Source organism: Pleurodeles waltl, chromosome 2_1, assembly GCF_031143425.1.
Source record: "Pleurodeles waltl isolate 20211129_DDA chromosome 2_1, aPleWal1.hap1.20221129, whole genome shotgun sequence".
Classification (NCBI taxonomy): domain Eukaryota; kingdom Metazoa; phylum Chordata; class Amphibia; order Caudata; family Salamandridae; genus Pleurodeles; species Pleurodeles waltl.
In genome coordinates, this window is record NC_090438.1 from 212,089,064 (window position 1) to 212,105,144 (window position 16,081).

The following is a 16,081-nucleotide window of genomic DNA, read 5'->3' on the forward strand; positions in this document are numbered from 1 at the left end:
TATGTTCACCATGGTTTGACACATATTTGGTGCCAGGGAGATGACAATTTGGGTGTTGTCTGTGTAGGACACCATAGTGAAACCAAATGAGCAGATAACATCAGTTAGGGACCATTCATATATGTTAAAAAGAGTGGGGCTCAGGGATGACCCCTGAGGCACACCACATTTAAGCTGATGGACCACCGATAGACAGGAGCCTTCCCTGACCTGGAAACGTCTGTTATCAAGAAATGAGGAAAGCCATTTTAATACCTTTGCAGTAATCCCAAGCATCTCCAGTCCATGATGAAGGTTGGAAAGGGAGACAGTATTGAAAGCTGCGCTCAAATCAAGGAGAATGAGTGCAGCTGACCCTCCTTGATCAAAATATTTCTTCAGATCTTCCATAGCCAGTAAAAGAGCCATCTCAGTACTGTATCTGGGTCTGAATATAGCCTGTGTCTGGTACGGGAGATTATGGGTCTCCACCATATCGGTCAAGTATCTGCTGACCAATTTTTCTAAGATCTTACTGACTCCTAGTAGCAGAGATATGGGTCTAAAATTATCTGCCTTGGCAGGATCTAAGAAGGGTTTTTTCAACAGAGGACTAATGATCACGTGTTTGCATGAATCAGCGATTTGCCCACTGTCCATCGATAGACTGTAAATGCTGGTAAGGGCTGGTAGTAGTGTCTCTTCCTTTCATCATGAAATCCAACGTCATTCGGTCCGGGGGTACGACCTTAACTGTTTTTGCTGCTTCCCAAATGGTATTTCAGCAAAGTTGGGGGAGGACTGAGAGAACTGAGGAAGTTTTCTTGTCCAATAAACCCTAATTCTCATCAAGATAAGGGTTTACATCCCCTGCCAGAGAGTCATACATAGACCCAAACTTAGAGAGGAAGAAGTTGGCCATCTCATTGCATTGCTCCTTAGAGAGAGGAGGGACAACTTTTGTGACTTTCGGTTTCAAGAAGGAATTCACAATTGTATAGATTTCCCTTGAGGCTTGAGAGAACTGAGAAATCCTTAGGGCAAAGTCCACTAGGCGTGCTTTCCTGATTACTTGTTGATATTTTTCAACACCTTTTTATAAGTGGCCTTCCTCTCTTCATCATAATATGCCCTCCATTTTCTTTCCTCTCTCTTACATGCCTTCTTCAGCTACCTGATTTTCAGCGTGAACCATGTAATACTAGAGTTAGTTCAGGAGAACCTCCAGAGTTTTCTTGGGATGAGTACATCCAATGACGATTGCACCCATTCCGCAAATGCCCGGTAGTCTGTATCAATGGCCTCATACAAACTCCAGGAAGAGGATTGCAAAGCTTCAGTCCAGAGTGTAATGTCCAGTTTGGTCCATGGTCTAGTCAGGCTGGTAGAGGAGGTGCTGGGTTTAAAAGGCCGTATCCTCTCAATAGAGAACTCCATCAGCAGATGGTCAGACCAGAGTACGATTTGTGGCTCGTTCACAACCAGGTTAGTCATGTTTGTGAAACAAGGATTCAATAAATGTCTGTTATTGTGTGTGGGAAGTGTGACTAACTGTGCAAACTGATTTGCTGCTAGATCATGCTTCAGGTTTGTAGCTAGTAAACAGGTGTTGTCATCCAAATGGATATTCAGGTCCCCCAGCAATGTGAAATTAGCTGATTAGAAGCTGTGAGAAGCTCCGATTTCCAGAATGGCTAGTGCAAATTCTATAGTTTGCTCTGGCGACTGATAAATGAGAAGGCCTGAGAAAGCGAAAGAATGTGAGAGTCTCACAATGAACAGCAGATTTTCACACCCTACAATGTTTATGAGGGAAGTTCTACACTCTTAGCCCTTTTTAAAAATAATAGCGACCTTCATCAAAAGGCACCAATCTAGAATAATGCAACATTTGCAAGTGGAGGCCGCATGCTATGCTGGAAGAAATGGTTGGCCAAAGGTTTAGTATAAAGAAACCAGGTCACATACTGGAGGAAAGCAATGTGAAATCTTTAAAAAAACTGTAAACTGGGTTCTATATTGCAGCAAATCAGGATTGAATATATATACAGTTAAACACTGTTTTTGCTCAAAACAATGTTTAATACCCAACACGTTCCTGAACTCACCAATCCACAAGTATCTCCAAAGATTGAGTGACTTCAAAGGAGTCTTCTGTGGTCTTTAAAACACCTTGATAGAATAATTAAAGTCTAGGCCATTATGTTATACTCTAAAACATAGATTGCAAACTAATTTGACACAAGAATATTCTGACGAGGAATGGTCCCTGATACTGGAAACTCATGACAGTGGCTTATGAGAGGCTTCACTAAATGTTAGTGTCTTCAAGCCGCTACGTGACTGGCACTGGTCAGACACCACAAATTGCTACTCTAACTCACACATAGGACTGTTGAAGGAATGACAAACCTGGTGGGTATAAAATGCATTTCATATGGTCTTGAAGATCACTACAGCTCCTTTGGCAAAGAATAGCTAATACAATGAACTTCAGTAGTTCAATATCTATAAACATTTCTCAGAACTGATCCTACTCCATGATACTACTGAGATATTAGGTATAACATGCCTCTTAAAAATATGAATTGACAATACCACATTCTTAATTCTATTTAAAATGCCTTCTGTCCTCCTCACAGAGGACCTATATCTCTGTCAATCCTTGACCAAGAGCTGTACTTTTCTATTTGTCCTTTTTAGTATGGGGATATCAGACATGAGCAGGCTTTGTACTGGTTTGAGCAGGGATTCACACACAAACACCAGGGGATGTTTTGATGGGGGAGGTTCCTTTGGGATGTCCCTAGCATTTGGGCTTTTATTAGTTCAACTTGCAAAGCAACCTACTAATGTCAGAAATTTCAAAAAACTAGAGACACAGGAGTATCCAGGGTAATGTGATGTGTATCTATCCCAATATGTTTTATTACCCAGAATCCTCTCCAAATGAAAAAAATATCACACTTTCTTTGTTTCTCTCTCATAATAAGTTCCAGACGTTAATGCAATTTACAAAAGCCCTTTGCTCCAATGTTTCTACACTTCTCCTGATAAAGATGGCACCCCTCCATGTGTAGGTGGGTCTTTTGCATGGGTCAGAAGTAGGCCAAAATTGATACTATATGAAGGCCACATTGACCGTATGTTGGCTTCACAAAGCCACTGTTTTGGACAACTACTTTTATTAAAGATCCATCCACACATGTAAGGAACTGTTTTATTAGTAGACGTGTGTGAACATTTAAATGTTTTGATATCATAGGGCAGTCTGGGTACGAAAAAGTGGTAGCATTCATGCAAGCCACACCATCCAAGACTCCTCCATTTCTCTAGTGTTCATAAATGTCTGTGGTGGCAGGTTTATCTGAGTGCTGGCTGAACCCAGGCCCAAATTCTGCAGCTGCTTCCATTCCAAAAAACAGCCTAGTTCTTTCTTGTGCTTTAAAAAGTCACATTCTTGTGCCTTACCCTTTTGGGGAAATATACGTGTGGGCTACAGTTTTAGTTGGGATAGTTGCAGGAATACAGGATGATAGGACTTTTGCAATCACCTATTGAATTTATCATATTTTTGGCTTCCTTATGTAAGTTAATGGCCACCAAAATAGTTTTTGCAAAAGCCTCTTCGGAAGGTCCTATTAGAATTTAACCAGTTGAAGCAAGGGTGGCAGATCTTTGAGATAAATTGACTTCTCATGGTACAACAGCTGCAGAGTTACATAGTGATATTAAATTACTATTGAGGATGTGTGAAATCCAAGAGGGTCATTACAGGCAAATCCAACTTATTGAAAACTTGATACGGTCACATATACTGCATAATTTATCAAAACCCCATCAATTATGAGGGCAAAAGGGTGCACTGTTGGCGATCAAGGAGCAAATTATCTTTGTAGCTATTCAACAGATTGATGGGAAAACATTTCAAGTCTTTTCAGAGATTTCAATTTCAGCTGTTTACCATCAGAGAAGGTTTTTGGGCTTATTGCTTCATTTTAGGGCTGCAGGCGCTCAGACTGCCCTAATGCAGCAATCAAAACTGAAAATCTTATTCAAGGGACGGTTCAGATTTTTGACATACAGAGAGGCACAGGCACTATTGAAAGCGATCCAGGATCAGAATGATAAGGCTTATTGTTTGAAATTAATAATTTTTATTAAATTGTTGTATAATGTATTCATGTTTTCTGCACAAGGGACCAAGATTAGGATATTCTTTTTCTTTTTTCATTTTTTCTTTTTCAGATTTATTAAGGAAGGGCTAGGGGTTGTGGGGTAGGAAGCTCCTTGTTTGTGGAGGGCATTTTAGGCGTGTGTGAGTGTCTTGAACTCGCATCTTTTCTGGACAGGGAGCCAATGCAGGTTTCTGAGGTGAGGAGAGATGTGGGTACGCTTGGGGAGGTCCAGGATGAGTCAGGCTGCCCTGTTCTGTATTGTCTGGAGTCTTTTGAGGGGCTGGGAGGAGATACCAGTATAGAGGGAGTTGCCGTAGTCGAGGCACCTGGCGATGAGGACTTCTGCGACAATCTTTCTGGTGTTTACTGAGATCCAGCTGAAGAATTTGTGGAGAATGTGATGGGTGTGTAAGCAGGAGGAGGCAACTGTTTTGACTAGTTATTTTATGGTCAGTTGGCTGTCCAGGATTATGCCGAGGTTGCGAGCGTGGTCAGTCAGTGTCGGGGGGTCTGAGTTTTTCTGGCCAACAGCTGTGATCCCAAGCGAGGTGTTCTTTCTGAAGATCAATACCTCAGTTATGTTGGATATTCTTTGATTTTCCGATCTTTCTGAAATCAGCTTAACTTCTAAAAATAACAAAGATACAACTTTCTACATTAAGGGGCTCCAAACCTTTCTGTACTTATGTTCAGTGAAAATCATCCTGAGTTGCAAATATTATTAGTGTTGTAATAGTGACTACGCCAGATTAAATTTCAATACTGGTAACTATATTCAAGTTTACCAGCAGTGATACCCTCTGTGCATCAGGCATGGTAGCCAGCAGCGAGGTAAAAAGGCTTTGTCAATGCAGAATGCCTGTCTGTTTCAAATCAATCAATCAATAACATTTATAAAGCGCGCTCCTCACCCGTGAGGGTCTCAAGGCGCTAGGGGAGGGGGGGTAACTGCTGCTCGAAGAGCCAGGTTTTGAGCTGCCTCCGGAATGCGAGGTGGTCCTGGGTGGTCCTGAGGTTGGCGGGGAGGGAGTTCCATGTCTTGGCCGCCAGGTAGGAGAAGGATTTTCCACCTGCCGTAGTGCGGCAGATGCGAGGGACGGCGTCGAGGTTGGCGGAGCGAAGTTGACGAGTGGGCGTGTAGAAACTGAGGCGACGGTTGAGGTATTCGGGTCCCTTGTTGTGGAGGGCTTTGTGTGCGCGGGTGATGAGCCTGAAGGTGATCCTTTTGTTGACGGGTAGCCAGTGCAGGTGTCTCAGGTGGGCGGAGATGTGGCTGTTGCGGGATATGTCGAGGATGAGGTGGGCGGAGACGTTTTGTATTCGCAGAAGACGTTTTTGGAGTTTTGTGGTGGTTCCTGCGTATAGGCTGTTTCCGTAGTCCAGGCGGCTTGTGACGAGGGCGTGGGTCACAGTTTTTCTGGTGTCGGCGGGGATCCAGTGGAAGATCTTTCGGAGCATGCGAAGAGTGAGGAAGCCGGAAGACGATACGGCGTTGACTTGTTTGGTCTTGGTGAGAAGCGGGTCCAGGATGAATCCAAGGTTGATTGTGTGGTCTGAGGGGGTTGGTGCGGTGCCTAGGGCCGTGGGCCACCAAGAGTTGTCCCAGGCAGACGGGGTGTTTCGGAGGATGAGGACTTCCGTTTTGTCTGAGTTCAGTTTCAGACGGCTGAGTTTCATCCATTCTGCGACGTCTTTCATTCCATCCTGCAAGTTGGTCTTGGCGCTGGTGGGGTACTTGGTGAGGGAAAGTATCAGCTGGGTGTCGTCGGCGTAGGAGATGATGTTGATGTTGTGTTTGTGTACGATGTCGACGAGGGGGCTCATGTAGACATTGAAGAGAGTCGGGCTGAGCGAGGAGCCCTGTGGGACGCCACAGATGATCTTGGTGGGGTCCGAGCGGAACGGCAGGAGGTAGACTCTTTGGGGGCGGTTAGAGAGGAAAGAGGTGATCCAGTCCAGGGCCTGTCCTTGGATACCGGTGGAGCGGAGGCAGGATATTAGGGTTCGGAGGCAGACGGTGTCAAAGGCAGCCGAGAGGTCGAGGAGGATGAGGGCGGCTGTTTCTCCGTTGTCCATCAGAGTTCTGATGTCATCTGTGACTGCGATGAGGGCGGTTTCTGTGCTGTGGTTGGCTTGGAATCCGGACTGGGAGGGGTCGAGTAGGTTGTTGTCTTCAAGGAATTTGGTCAGTTGCTTGTTGGCGGTCTTCTCAATGACTTTGGCAGGGAAGGGGAGGAGCGAGATGGGGCGGAAGTTCTTCAGGTCGCTTGGGTCCGCCGTAGGTTCTTCAGGAGAGCGTTGACTTCCGCGTGTTTCCAGCTCTCGGGGAAGGTGGCAGAAGCAAACGAGCTGTTGATGATGGTCTGGAGATGGGGGGCGATGATGTAGTCGGCTTTGTTGAAGATGAAGTGGGGGCAGGGGTACGAGGGGGCACCGGAGTGGATGGTGTTCATGGTAGCTTTGGTCTCTTCCGCGCTGATGTGAGTCCAGGCGTTGAGGGTGATGGCTGGGGTTGTGGGTTCTGTGGTGGTTGGCTGGGTCTGATGACCGAAGCTGTTGTGTAGGTCGATGATCTTTCGATGGAAGAAGGTAGCGAGGGAGTTGCAGAGATCTTGTTAGGGCGTGATTGAGTTGGCGTTAGGATTGGAGAGCTCTTTGACAATGTGTTCTTGTCCAGTCTGTCTTTGAAGGAAGTTCTTTTGGTGGCGCGGATCAGCTGATTGTGTTCGCGGGTGGCGTTATTGAGGGCAGACATGTTTTCTACGGTGTGGTCTTTGCGCCAGGCTTTCTCGAGGGTACAGCAGTTTCTTTTGGATTCCTTGAGGGTATCTGTGAACCATTGAGGTTTCCTGGTGTTGGTCTGTCTTGGGAGGCATCTGAGGGGTGTGAGGTTGTCCGCGCAGTTGGTGATCCAATCTGTGAGGCTGAGGGCTGCGTTGCTGGGGTCGGTGGAGATGGTGGGTTGGTTGCGGCTGAGAGTGGAGAGTAGCTGTTCCGTGGGGATTTTTTTCCAATGTCTGCTTGGGATGAGTTGTGTGCGGAGGTGGAGAGTCTTGCGTCTGAAGGTGAAGTGGACACATCTGTGGTCGGTCCAGTGTATTACGGAGGAGTGGCTGAAGGATACATGGTTGCTGGCGGAGAAGATGGGGTCGAGCGTTTGTCCGGCGATGTGGGTGGGGGTGTTCACCAGTTGCTTGAGACCGAGGTTGTCGAGGTTGTCGAGCAGGGTGGTGGTGTTGGGGTCGTTGTTCTGCTCCAGGTGGAAGTTGAGGTCTCCGAGGAGGATGGAGTCCGGCGAGGCTAGGGCGTGCGGGGAGATGAAGTCAGCGATGGATTCGCTGAAGAGGGTGCGTGGTCCAGGGGGTCTGTAGATGAGAGTTCCTCTGAGGGTGGTCCTGGGGTCGGTGTGGATCTGGAAGTGCATGTGTTCGGCGGCAAGGGGGATGTCTTCGGTGGAAGTGGTGACGTTGATGGAGTCCTTGAATATGATGGCGATTCCTCCTCCGACTTGGTTGGTGTGGTCTCTCCTGGTGATCTTGTAGCCGTCGGGGATGGCTATGGCAATTTCGGGGGCCGAGGAGGCGTTCATCCAGGTCTCAGTGATGAAGGCGATGTCCGGTGTGGTGGAGTCCAGGAGGTCCCATAGTTCAATGGTGTGCTTGTGGACGGAGCGTGCGTTGATGAGGATGCATTTGAGATGGTTATTGGCGCGTGGGCTGGCGGGCGGGGTGCAGTCGCGGTGGAAGGTGTGCTTGCAGGTAAGGCATGCGAAGGGTCCATGAGTGCGTTTCGGGTTGGCTTGGAAGCAGGCTCTAGAGCGTCCTGGGTTGAGTACATGGAGGGAGGTGGGGTCGTAGCGGTGCTGCAGGGTTTGGGAGTGCTGGGGGCCAGGGGTCGTGGCGCTGGGCACGGTCCAGGCGCGGACGGGCGCAGAAGGGTGCAGACGGGCTCAGCTGGGGGCGGGAGGCGGGAGGGGGGGGCGACGAATGGGAGCGGGGGGGCGGGGCTGAACAGGTGGTGGCGGCGGGAAAGCAGAGGGTGGGGGGGTCAGATAGAGGGGAAGGGAAAGAAGATAGGGAAGGGAACAGATGGATTACGGAAGAAGAGAGGAATCAGAAGAAGAGAAGAGAGGAATCAGAAGAAGAGAAGAGAGGAATACAAGAAGAGAAGAGAAGAACATAGAAGAAGAGAAGAGAAAGTACAGAAGAAGAGAAGAACATAGAAGAGGAGAGGAGCACGGAAGAAATGGACTACCGAAGAAGAGAGGAGTACAGGAGAAGAGAAGAGTATAGAAGAAGAGAAGAACACAGAACAGGAGAAGAACACCAGAAGAACACAGAAGAAGAAAAGAACACGAAGGATGGGGTGCAGAGGAGGAGAAGAACACAGAAGAACACAGAAGAGGAAAAGAACACGAAGGATGGGGTGCAGAGGAGGAGAAGAGCACAGAGGAAAAGCAGAGCACGAAGAAAATATGGTGAGGAAGAAGAGAAAAGAAGAGAAGAACACAGAGGAGGAGCAGAGCACGAAGAAAATGCGGTGAGGAAGAAGAGAAAAGAAGAGAAGAACACAGAGGAGGAGCAGAGCACGAAGAAAATGCGGTGAGGAAGAATAGAAAAGAAGAGAAGAACACAGAGGAGGAGCAGAGCATGAAGAAAATGCGGTGAGGAAGAAGAGAAAAGAAGAGAAGAACGCAGAGGAAGAGCAGAGCACGAAGAAAATGCGGTGAGGAAGAAGAAAAAGGAAGAGAAGAACACAGAGGAAGAGCAGAGCATGAAGAAAATGCAGTGAGGAAGAGGAGCGGAACACAGAGGAAGAGCAGAACACGAAGAAAATGCGGTGAGGAAGAAGAGGACACAGGAGAAGAGCAGAACACGCAGCAAGTGGGCTACAGAAGAGGAGCAGAAAACCGAGGAAAATGGCTACCAGAGGGAAGTGCAGAAAGCGAAGGGAAATGGACAGAGAGAGGACAGCAGAGGTACGAAGAAAAGTTGGAGGAGAGAGAGTTCAGGAGACAGAGGTGAGTAACGAGGGGCTGGACGGGGGGGGCGCAGGGAGTACTTACGGTTTTGCTGGGAGGTGGCAGGAGCCTGGGCAGGTGTAGCTGCAGCGACGGTGGGAGCGACCTACCCTAGGGTCAAGGGTCGCTGTCTCTGCCGCGCAGCGGGCACCATAAGAGGTAGGAGGGGGGGAGGAGGGGTCAGCTGGGGGCGGGAGGGGGGGGTGACGAATGGGAGCAGTGGGGGCGGGGCCGAATGGGTGGTGGCGGCGGGAAAGCAGAGGGCGGGGGGTCAGATAGAGGGGAAGGGAAAGAAGATAGGGAAGGGAACAGATGGATTACAGAAGAAGAGAGGAATCAGAAGAAGAGAAGAGAGGAATCAGAAGAAGAGAAGAGAGGAATAGAAGAAGAGAAGAGAAGAGTACAGAAGAAGAGAAGAACACAGAAGAGGAGAGGAGCACGGAAGAAATGGACTACCGAAGAGAGGAGTACAGAAGAAGAGAAGAGTATAGAAGAAGAGAAGGACACAGGAGAAGAGCAGAACACGCAGCAAGTGGGCTACAGAAGAGGAGCAGAAAACGGAGGAAAATGGCTACCAGAGGGAAGAGCAGAAAGCGAAGGGAAATGGACAGAGAGAGGACAGCAGAGGTACGAAGAAAAGTTGGAGGAGAGAGAGTTCAGGAGACAGAGGTGAGTAACGAAGGGCTGGACGGGGGGAGCAGGGAGTACTTACGATTTTGCTGGGAGGTGGCAGGAGCCTGGGCAGGTGGAGCTGCAGCGGCGGGGGGAGCGACCTACCCTAGGGTCAAATGTAGAACAACCGTATCTCCAAAGCTTCTGGCACCACAGTAACTATATTAGTAATAAGTCTTCTTAAACACACAATTGAGCACCTATATGTCAACTGTAAATATATTTTAGAAATTAAACCATTTTTCTCTAAACATCAGTTTATGAGCTCTGAAGATGCACACATTTTTATCTAGAATAGACACTTCAATTTTGGTACTTTTAATATTTCACCAAGCAAAAGCTTCTAATTTACTACACTGGGCTCCAGACAGGAGAGCTACTTATAAGTAGCTGGAGAGCTACCAGTGACTCACCAGTTACTGGTTGGAGAAGGCTGCTCTATATGCTATAGCAGTGCAGATTAATCAGCTATTTAAAGAATATTGTAGTCCTGGATACTATTTTTATGTCGTTAAAGGAGTTTTGGTCTTTCAGAACTCAGCAAAGTGTCCAAAAAAAATAAAGATACATATCTCTATATGCTATATCTATGCAGAGTAAGCAGCTATTTAAATGTAAAAATACATCATATTTCTAGTTGGCATTTTTAATGTTAATAAAAGAGTGTCTGTACTTGATTGTGGGTATGTCAAATCATATAATAGAGAAGTGGAATGAAAATTGTTTTAATAAAGTATGTGACTTTGTTTCAAATTAACTGTGGTACGTTTGGGTGGACATAGACCATATAATTGATGGAAAGAATCCATCAAACTTGTTTAGCTTTGCTCAAATAAGCAGGTTTTACAAAAAATATTCTGCTATGTTAAATGAGTTTGCCTATGTGATTGTTAAGTTATTGTTTAAGAAAAAGTATCTTGGGGTTGGGAATTTGTATAAAGTTTTGTATCAAAATGTGGATCCACTGATGAGCCCCAGTAGTTTTAGATAAAATTAGAAAAGCTACAGATTGCAGCACAACACCAGGGGAATGGCAGGTGATTTTAACTATGGGTTACATTTGCTGCAGGCAGTGCATTTTAAAAGGATGTCTTGTCTTTCAAGAAGGATGGCATATTACACGCCTAGTTCTCTGCATAAGATATAGCCTTCCAGCTCAGATAAATGCTTTGGATGTTATAGTAATGCTTTGGAAGATTGGCTACATGTTTTCTTTACCTGCCCTACATTGATTGATTTTTGCCTTTTTATTTTTCAGTGTCTGAATCATGCTTTGGATAAACACTCAGCCTAAAGCATGTCTAGCACTGTCTGAATATTTCAGGACTATGAGCAACCTTCAGAAATGTGTACAGGATTTTATATTTATTGCAATGTTTATCACTTGTTCTCTTATTCTACAATGCTGGAAGTCAAAAGTGATAATCTAAAACAACTGGGACACCACTGTTGTGAATACCTATCTGCTTTGAAAAATAATGGCTTTGCCAAATTTCACACTGTTTGGCAAGTTTTCGATCAATATTTACGGTAATACCATCAATGGATTTTAATAGCTTTTCATTGATGTGTGTTTGCTTTTTTTAATGATTGTACTATTGTAATGCACTTTATTATTGCATTTGTTGCACTTTTGCATCTAAGCTGCTTTTGATTGCATTGCTCTTAATTAATGCTCCAATGTTTGATGAAATATTTGATCATTTTGATGCTGCTCAATATAAAAAATGTGTTGAATGGAACAGGATCCTATACTGTTTGTGAATGAAACCATAGTGGTAATAATATATGTGGTGATACTCTTCCTGACACAGCCAAACATGCTCCTTGCTGTCTGCACTGTCATAATATTTACCGGCTGCGTGGAAATAATTGCTGCTTCGAGACCTCTACGTTGACGCTTTGCTCCATCAAAGGTACTGTTTCAGCAGACCCTGCATGGGTTCTCTAGTCGGCCTACCCTTCATCGTGGTCCACTTGAACTTTGGTTTAGCACTGGTCCTGTGCAACCTCTAAGCACTACGTTTGATGTAATCTTTACAAATTCATATCTCGACTTCTACTGATTAGATATTTGTCATTTGGGTCTTGTTTCACTCAGAAAATTGTTCTCTATTTCTCTAAACTGCTGCAGAGTCCTTCCTATGGTGTTGTATTGTGTTACTGTGTGTGTGTTGCACAAATACTTTATACATTAGCTCTTAAGTTAAGCCTGACTGCTCTGTGCCAAGCTACCAGAGGGTGAGCATAGAGTAATTTAAAGTGTGTATCTGACTTGCCCTGATTAGGATTGTGGTCCCTACTTGGACAGGCTGCCAACTAGAGACCCAATTTCTAACACTGACCTTGGGACATTAGAGTTCAAAGCCCCAGCAATTACTCTTATTTGCCCACCGCTTTCTATTAAAACCTAGTTCACACCTGCCTCACATTACTCCTGTGCTGGAATGTATTGTAGTAAGAAAATAGACATACGTTTCATTCACCCCTCTCCTTAACGTCACATATGAACACATTATCCAAGCTGACTGTTGCTGACTGTTGCTACTCAGAGGTGACGTAATTTTGATGCAGCATGAATGGTTGCATACATATCATTGATAAATGCAGCCAGTGTAACAGAGGGTGGGATAATTGGGGCTTCTGCATAATATGTAAGTCACTAGGAAATATGCACTGAGGGTTATGAATTACAAACCTCTCACTAAGTGAAACATAACCCTCTACCTGGTTACTATCCTCTCACACCCTACACCAGTGGTCTTCAAACTTTTTATTGGCACACCCCCACTGAAAAAAGATATTGAGGACCCCCTACAAATTTCTCACAATTATTAATTGGTGTTGTTTGAATAGTGTTAGTGGTATTTAAATATGTTGACTTACTTAAACATTGCAGTTTAATTATGTTATTGTTTCAAAAATGCCATACATACTATTCTGGTCAGACAGCCCTTGTTAACATATAAAAATATACAAAGTGTGATTATTAGAAGTGGGGGGTTTGAAGAGTAGTTAGAGTCTCTTCTCTTTTAACACATACTCCCAGCTTGGATATAAATAACAAAACATGTTAGTGATGGCCCATTATAGAGCCGTTTACTGCTGCCCATTTTTATCAGCTTACAATAAAGAACTGTTCCCAGCATAATGCTTCTTTTGGCCAGAACCTGGCACCCCCTGGAATCACTTGAGGTCCCTCCAGGGGGGCCAGCTCCCCAGTTTGAAGACCCCTGCTTTACACTGTCATATGGCACTAGAGTGACTGAGCGAGACAATGCAGGATGAATGCCCAACAGGGAATGTACATGTGGCCCATCAACAAATATATTTTAAATTAATCTGAACACTATTGAAATCATTAAAGCCAGATTTCAGTCAAAGGATTAGACAACTATACATAAGGCAAATAAAACATTATGATATGTGTGCTACGACAAAGGTTACAACCTTATTTTGAGGAAAATCCAAAATGGACAGCCAAAGACTGTAAATATCTTTTCTGGGAAATAAGACAGTGAGGACATTTTTTTTCCTAGTGATACACATAGAATCATGGGTAAAATATCAATTAAAAATCAGTACATACCTGAGCTGGGATGGAATTCTAGATCTAGTTTATTGAAAGTCGCAATTTCTTACAATTCAGACTATGTTTAGAATTGTAACACAGGTTTTTTATTGTTTATTCACCAGAAATAGGCTTTTAGAGGTTTTTAAAAAAAAAACAGTTTGTGGTAGTCTTTTTCAAAGTCTGTGCAAACCAGGAAAGAGACTTCGGGGCTAATGAAAAAAAGAAGAAGACAGAAAAATTAGGATAAGTAAAACTAAGAATTAAAAGTGTGGTGGAAGTAGAAGGGAATTGATTGTGCTAAAAAATGGAAGGCAACAACAGAGGTGAGCTAGCAAGGAGAGAAGAAGGAGAACCAAGATTGTAGAGAAGAAGGCTCGGGGAAGTGTATTCTCCTTCTGTAAGTGAATTATCATAAGGTACTGTGCCCTAACACATTTCATTGTTAGGATACTACTTTTCAACCACTTGTGTGTTCTTTATAGCTTATCTCCATGAACATGCTGTCAAATGGTGTTTCACTATGACGTAGTACTCCTGCATACCTTTTATTAAAAGGCACCAACATCATCAGCATTTCATTTTTCAATGTACCATGAACTCCAGAAATGGTACTAGATCTAATGATAATATTATTACTGTATCAACTAAATTTGTGTTACATTAAGCTTGTTAACTTTTATTAATGGGTACTTTGTTTTATCACTTTTGTACTACTATCAACATGTCCATTAGTGCATTGTATAGTTGCCCAAGATAGTGTATACTACTGAGTTGAGAGTGGGCTTTGCTGTGACTGAAATCTTCAGCAGCCTATCTGGGGTTCTTGCAGTCAACATTGCTTTGCCATTTCTCATATTCTATGCTAATATAACGGCTGTGTAAGTGTGCATTGGCATCTAGTATGGAAGTTGGCAGTTGTGAAGACAGTGTGGGCTCTTTTTCTTCAATAGTGGCATGTTTTACAGGCTATTCCTGCCAGGTTATTCCTAAATACAATCATGGATGAACATTTCTTTGGAAAACAAGGTAAGTTTTAGCACTGCCCTCAATTTGTGCCTGCAAGAGAGAGCTAAATAGCCAATTAATGGAATTGTCTTTAATTTTTGAAATCCAAGAAGTGATTACATTTTTTAACCCTTTCCTTGCCAAAAACTGTTTCTTTTTGCCCCCCCCCCTTATAGGGGACAAACTCCGGGTGACTGAAATTAATTCACGTGTTCTACCCATCATGTTTTTAGTTTCCTCAATGGGATGACCTAAATGTGATGGTTATGTTCAGGCTATGTCCTGTGCTCACTGTGCTATATTAATGCATCTTACTAATGAGGCTCAACAAGCCAAAACAAGTCTGGGGTTGCTCTTGGTACTGTTCAGAGGAGACGTTCCTTGGAAGTTCAACTGGATTGTCCTGGCAAGGACAAGACCAAGGATAGGAAGTGTAAAGTTGGTCCCTGAGGCATAACGAATAGCCGGGGTTAATTAAAACATCTAGCAATTGTTTGTTTTCTCAAAAGTTGCAAGCATCTGTCATGGCAGGTGGTTATCAAGATCAACATTAAGAGACCTACTTAGATCTTGGCAGACAGCTTGTCATCCACGAGCACGGCAAAGTTAATTTCTCAGTCGCTCTAACGAAGGTGCCACCCACCAACTTTTGAAATATCCTGTCAAGGCTGTTCCTGCTAATACATTCTAACTGTGCTGGAAGGTTTCTTTAACCTTGCCAATTTCGTTTTTATTAAAAAAAAAAAAAATCCTAAAGTGGGATTTCTTTTTAAAAATAAAAAAAAAGAGTGCCCCCCATTTCCGTGAGAGCTTCCTCCCATGGCGAGGGGGGCATTTGGCACTTTTCAGTGCTCCTTACCGTCAGGCTTTTCCTGGTGGTGATGTGATAAAAAAAATGGCTATATGTCCGCCCATCTAATTTCAGAGGGTAGACTTATAGCCAAATCTCCAAGGACTCTCACTCTGTTAGCCCATCACAGAAGTTTAACGATGAAGGAGGCGGAATAATCTGTGTGGCCCTCAAACTATGGCCCACCCAAATCAGAAGCAGGTGGGTCATAGTGCTGGCGGGGAGGGAACTCTGTCATCTTTGCAATGGAGTTTCCTCTCCGCCAACAATTAAATTGCCTCCTTTTACCTTCTGCACCTAAATGTTGTTGATCCATTCATCTGCTCATCCAACGAACAGCCATCATTCATGTATGACTTATAAAATAAAGAACTTCAGCTCAGTCGTTCGTGGGGGAGAAATCCATAGCTTCACAGCAAATACATCAAAATCAATATGAATAACATTGAATGCATACTTACCTTGCCAGGAATGGCAAACTTAGTCTGCTCCGCCTTTCCAGGTGTGTGAATAGCAGTCAGAGGAGGGGGCCAGGAGTGAGTCATCTCCTAAAAGTCAGTGGAAATAAACAGAGTCCACATTACTGTGCATTTACACAAATAAAAGAACTATGTTGAGCTGTATGCGTTTCTCAGATGGCGTACCATTTGCAAACAGGAATACCAACAAAGAGGACTACGTTGAAAACTTAGCAAACCTCAACTTTTCATGCTCCATCCCGATTCCGGCAGACCTACCTACCTTACAATCAGTGTGTTCTGGCAATACAGTAAAAGGGTACATATATTTATCATAGCAGAATT

General features: G+C 44.4%; 1 protein-coding gene across 3 annotated transcripts in view; it reads right to left on the reverse strand.

The window, feature by feature from the left end:
* AFF2 (ALF transcription elongation factor 2) overlaps nt 1-16,081 on the reverse strand; it is a 928,871-nt gene that overhangs the window by 426,442 nt on the left and 486,348 nt on the right. For all 3 annotated transcript variants that reach the window (XM_069212416.1, XM_069212415.1, XM_069212418.1), the window contains exon 5: nt 15,740-15,826. In XM_069212416.1, coding sequence (XP_069068517.1) covers nt 15,740-15,826 — 87 coding nt within the window. The remainder of the gene's footprint in view (nt 1-15,739; nt 15,827-16,081) is intronic.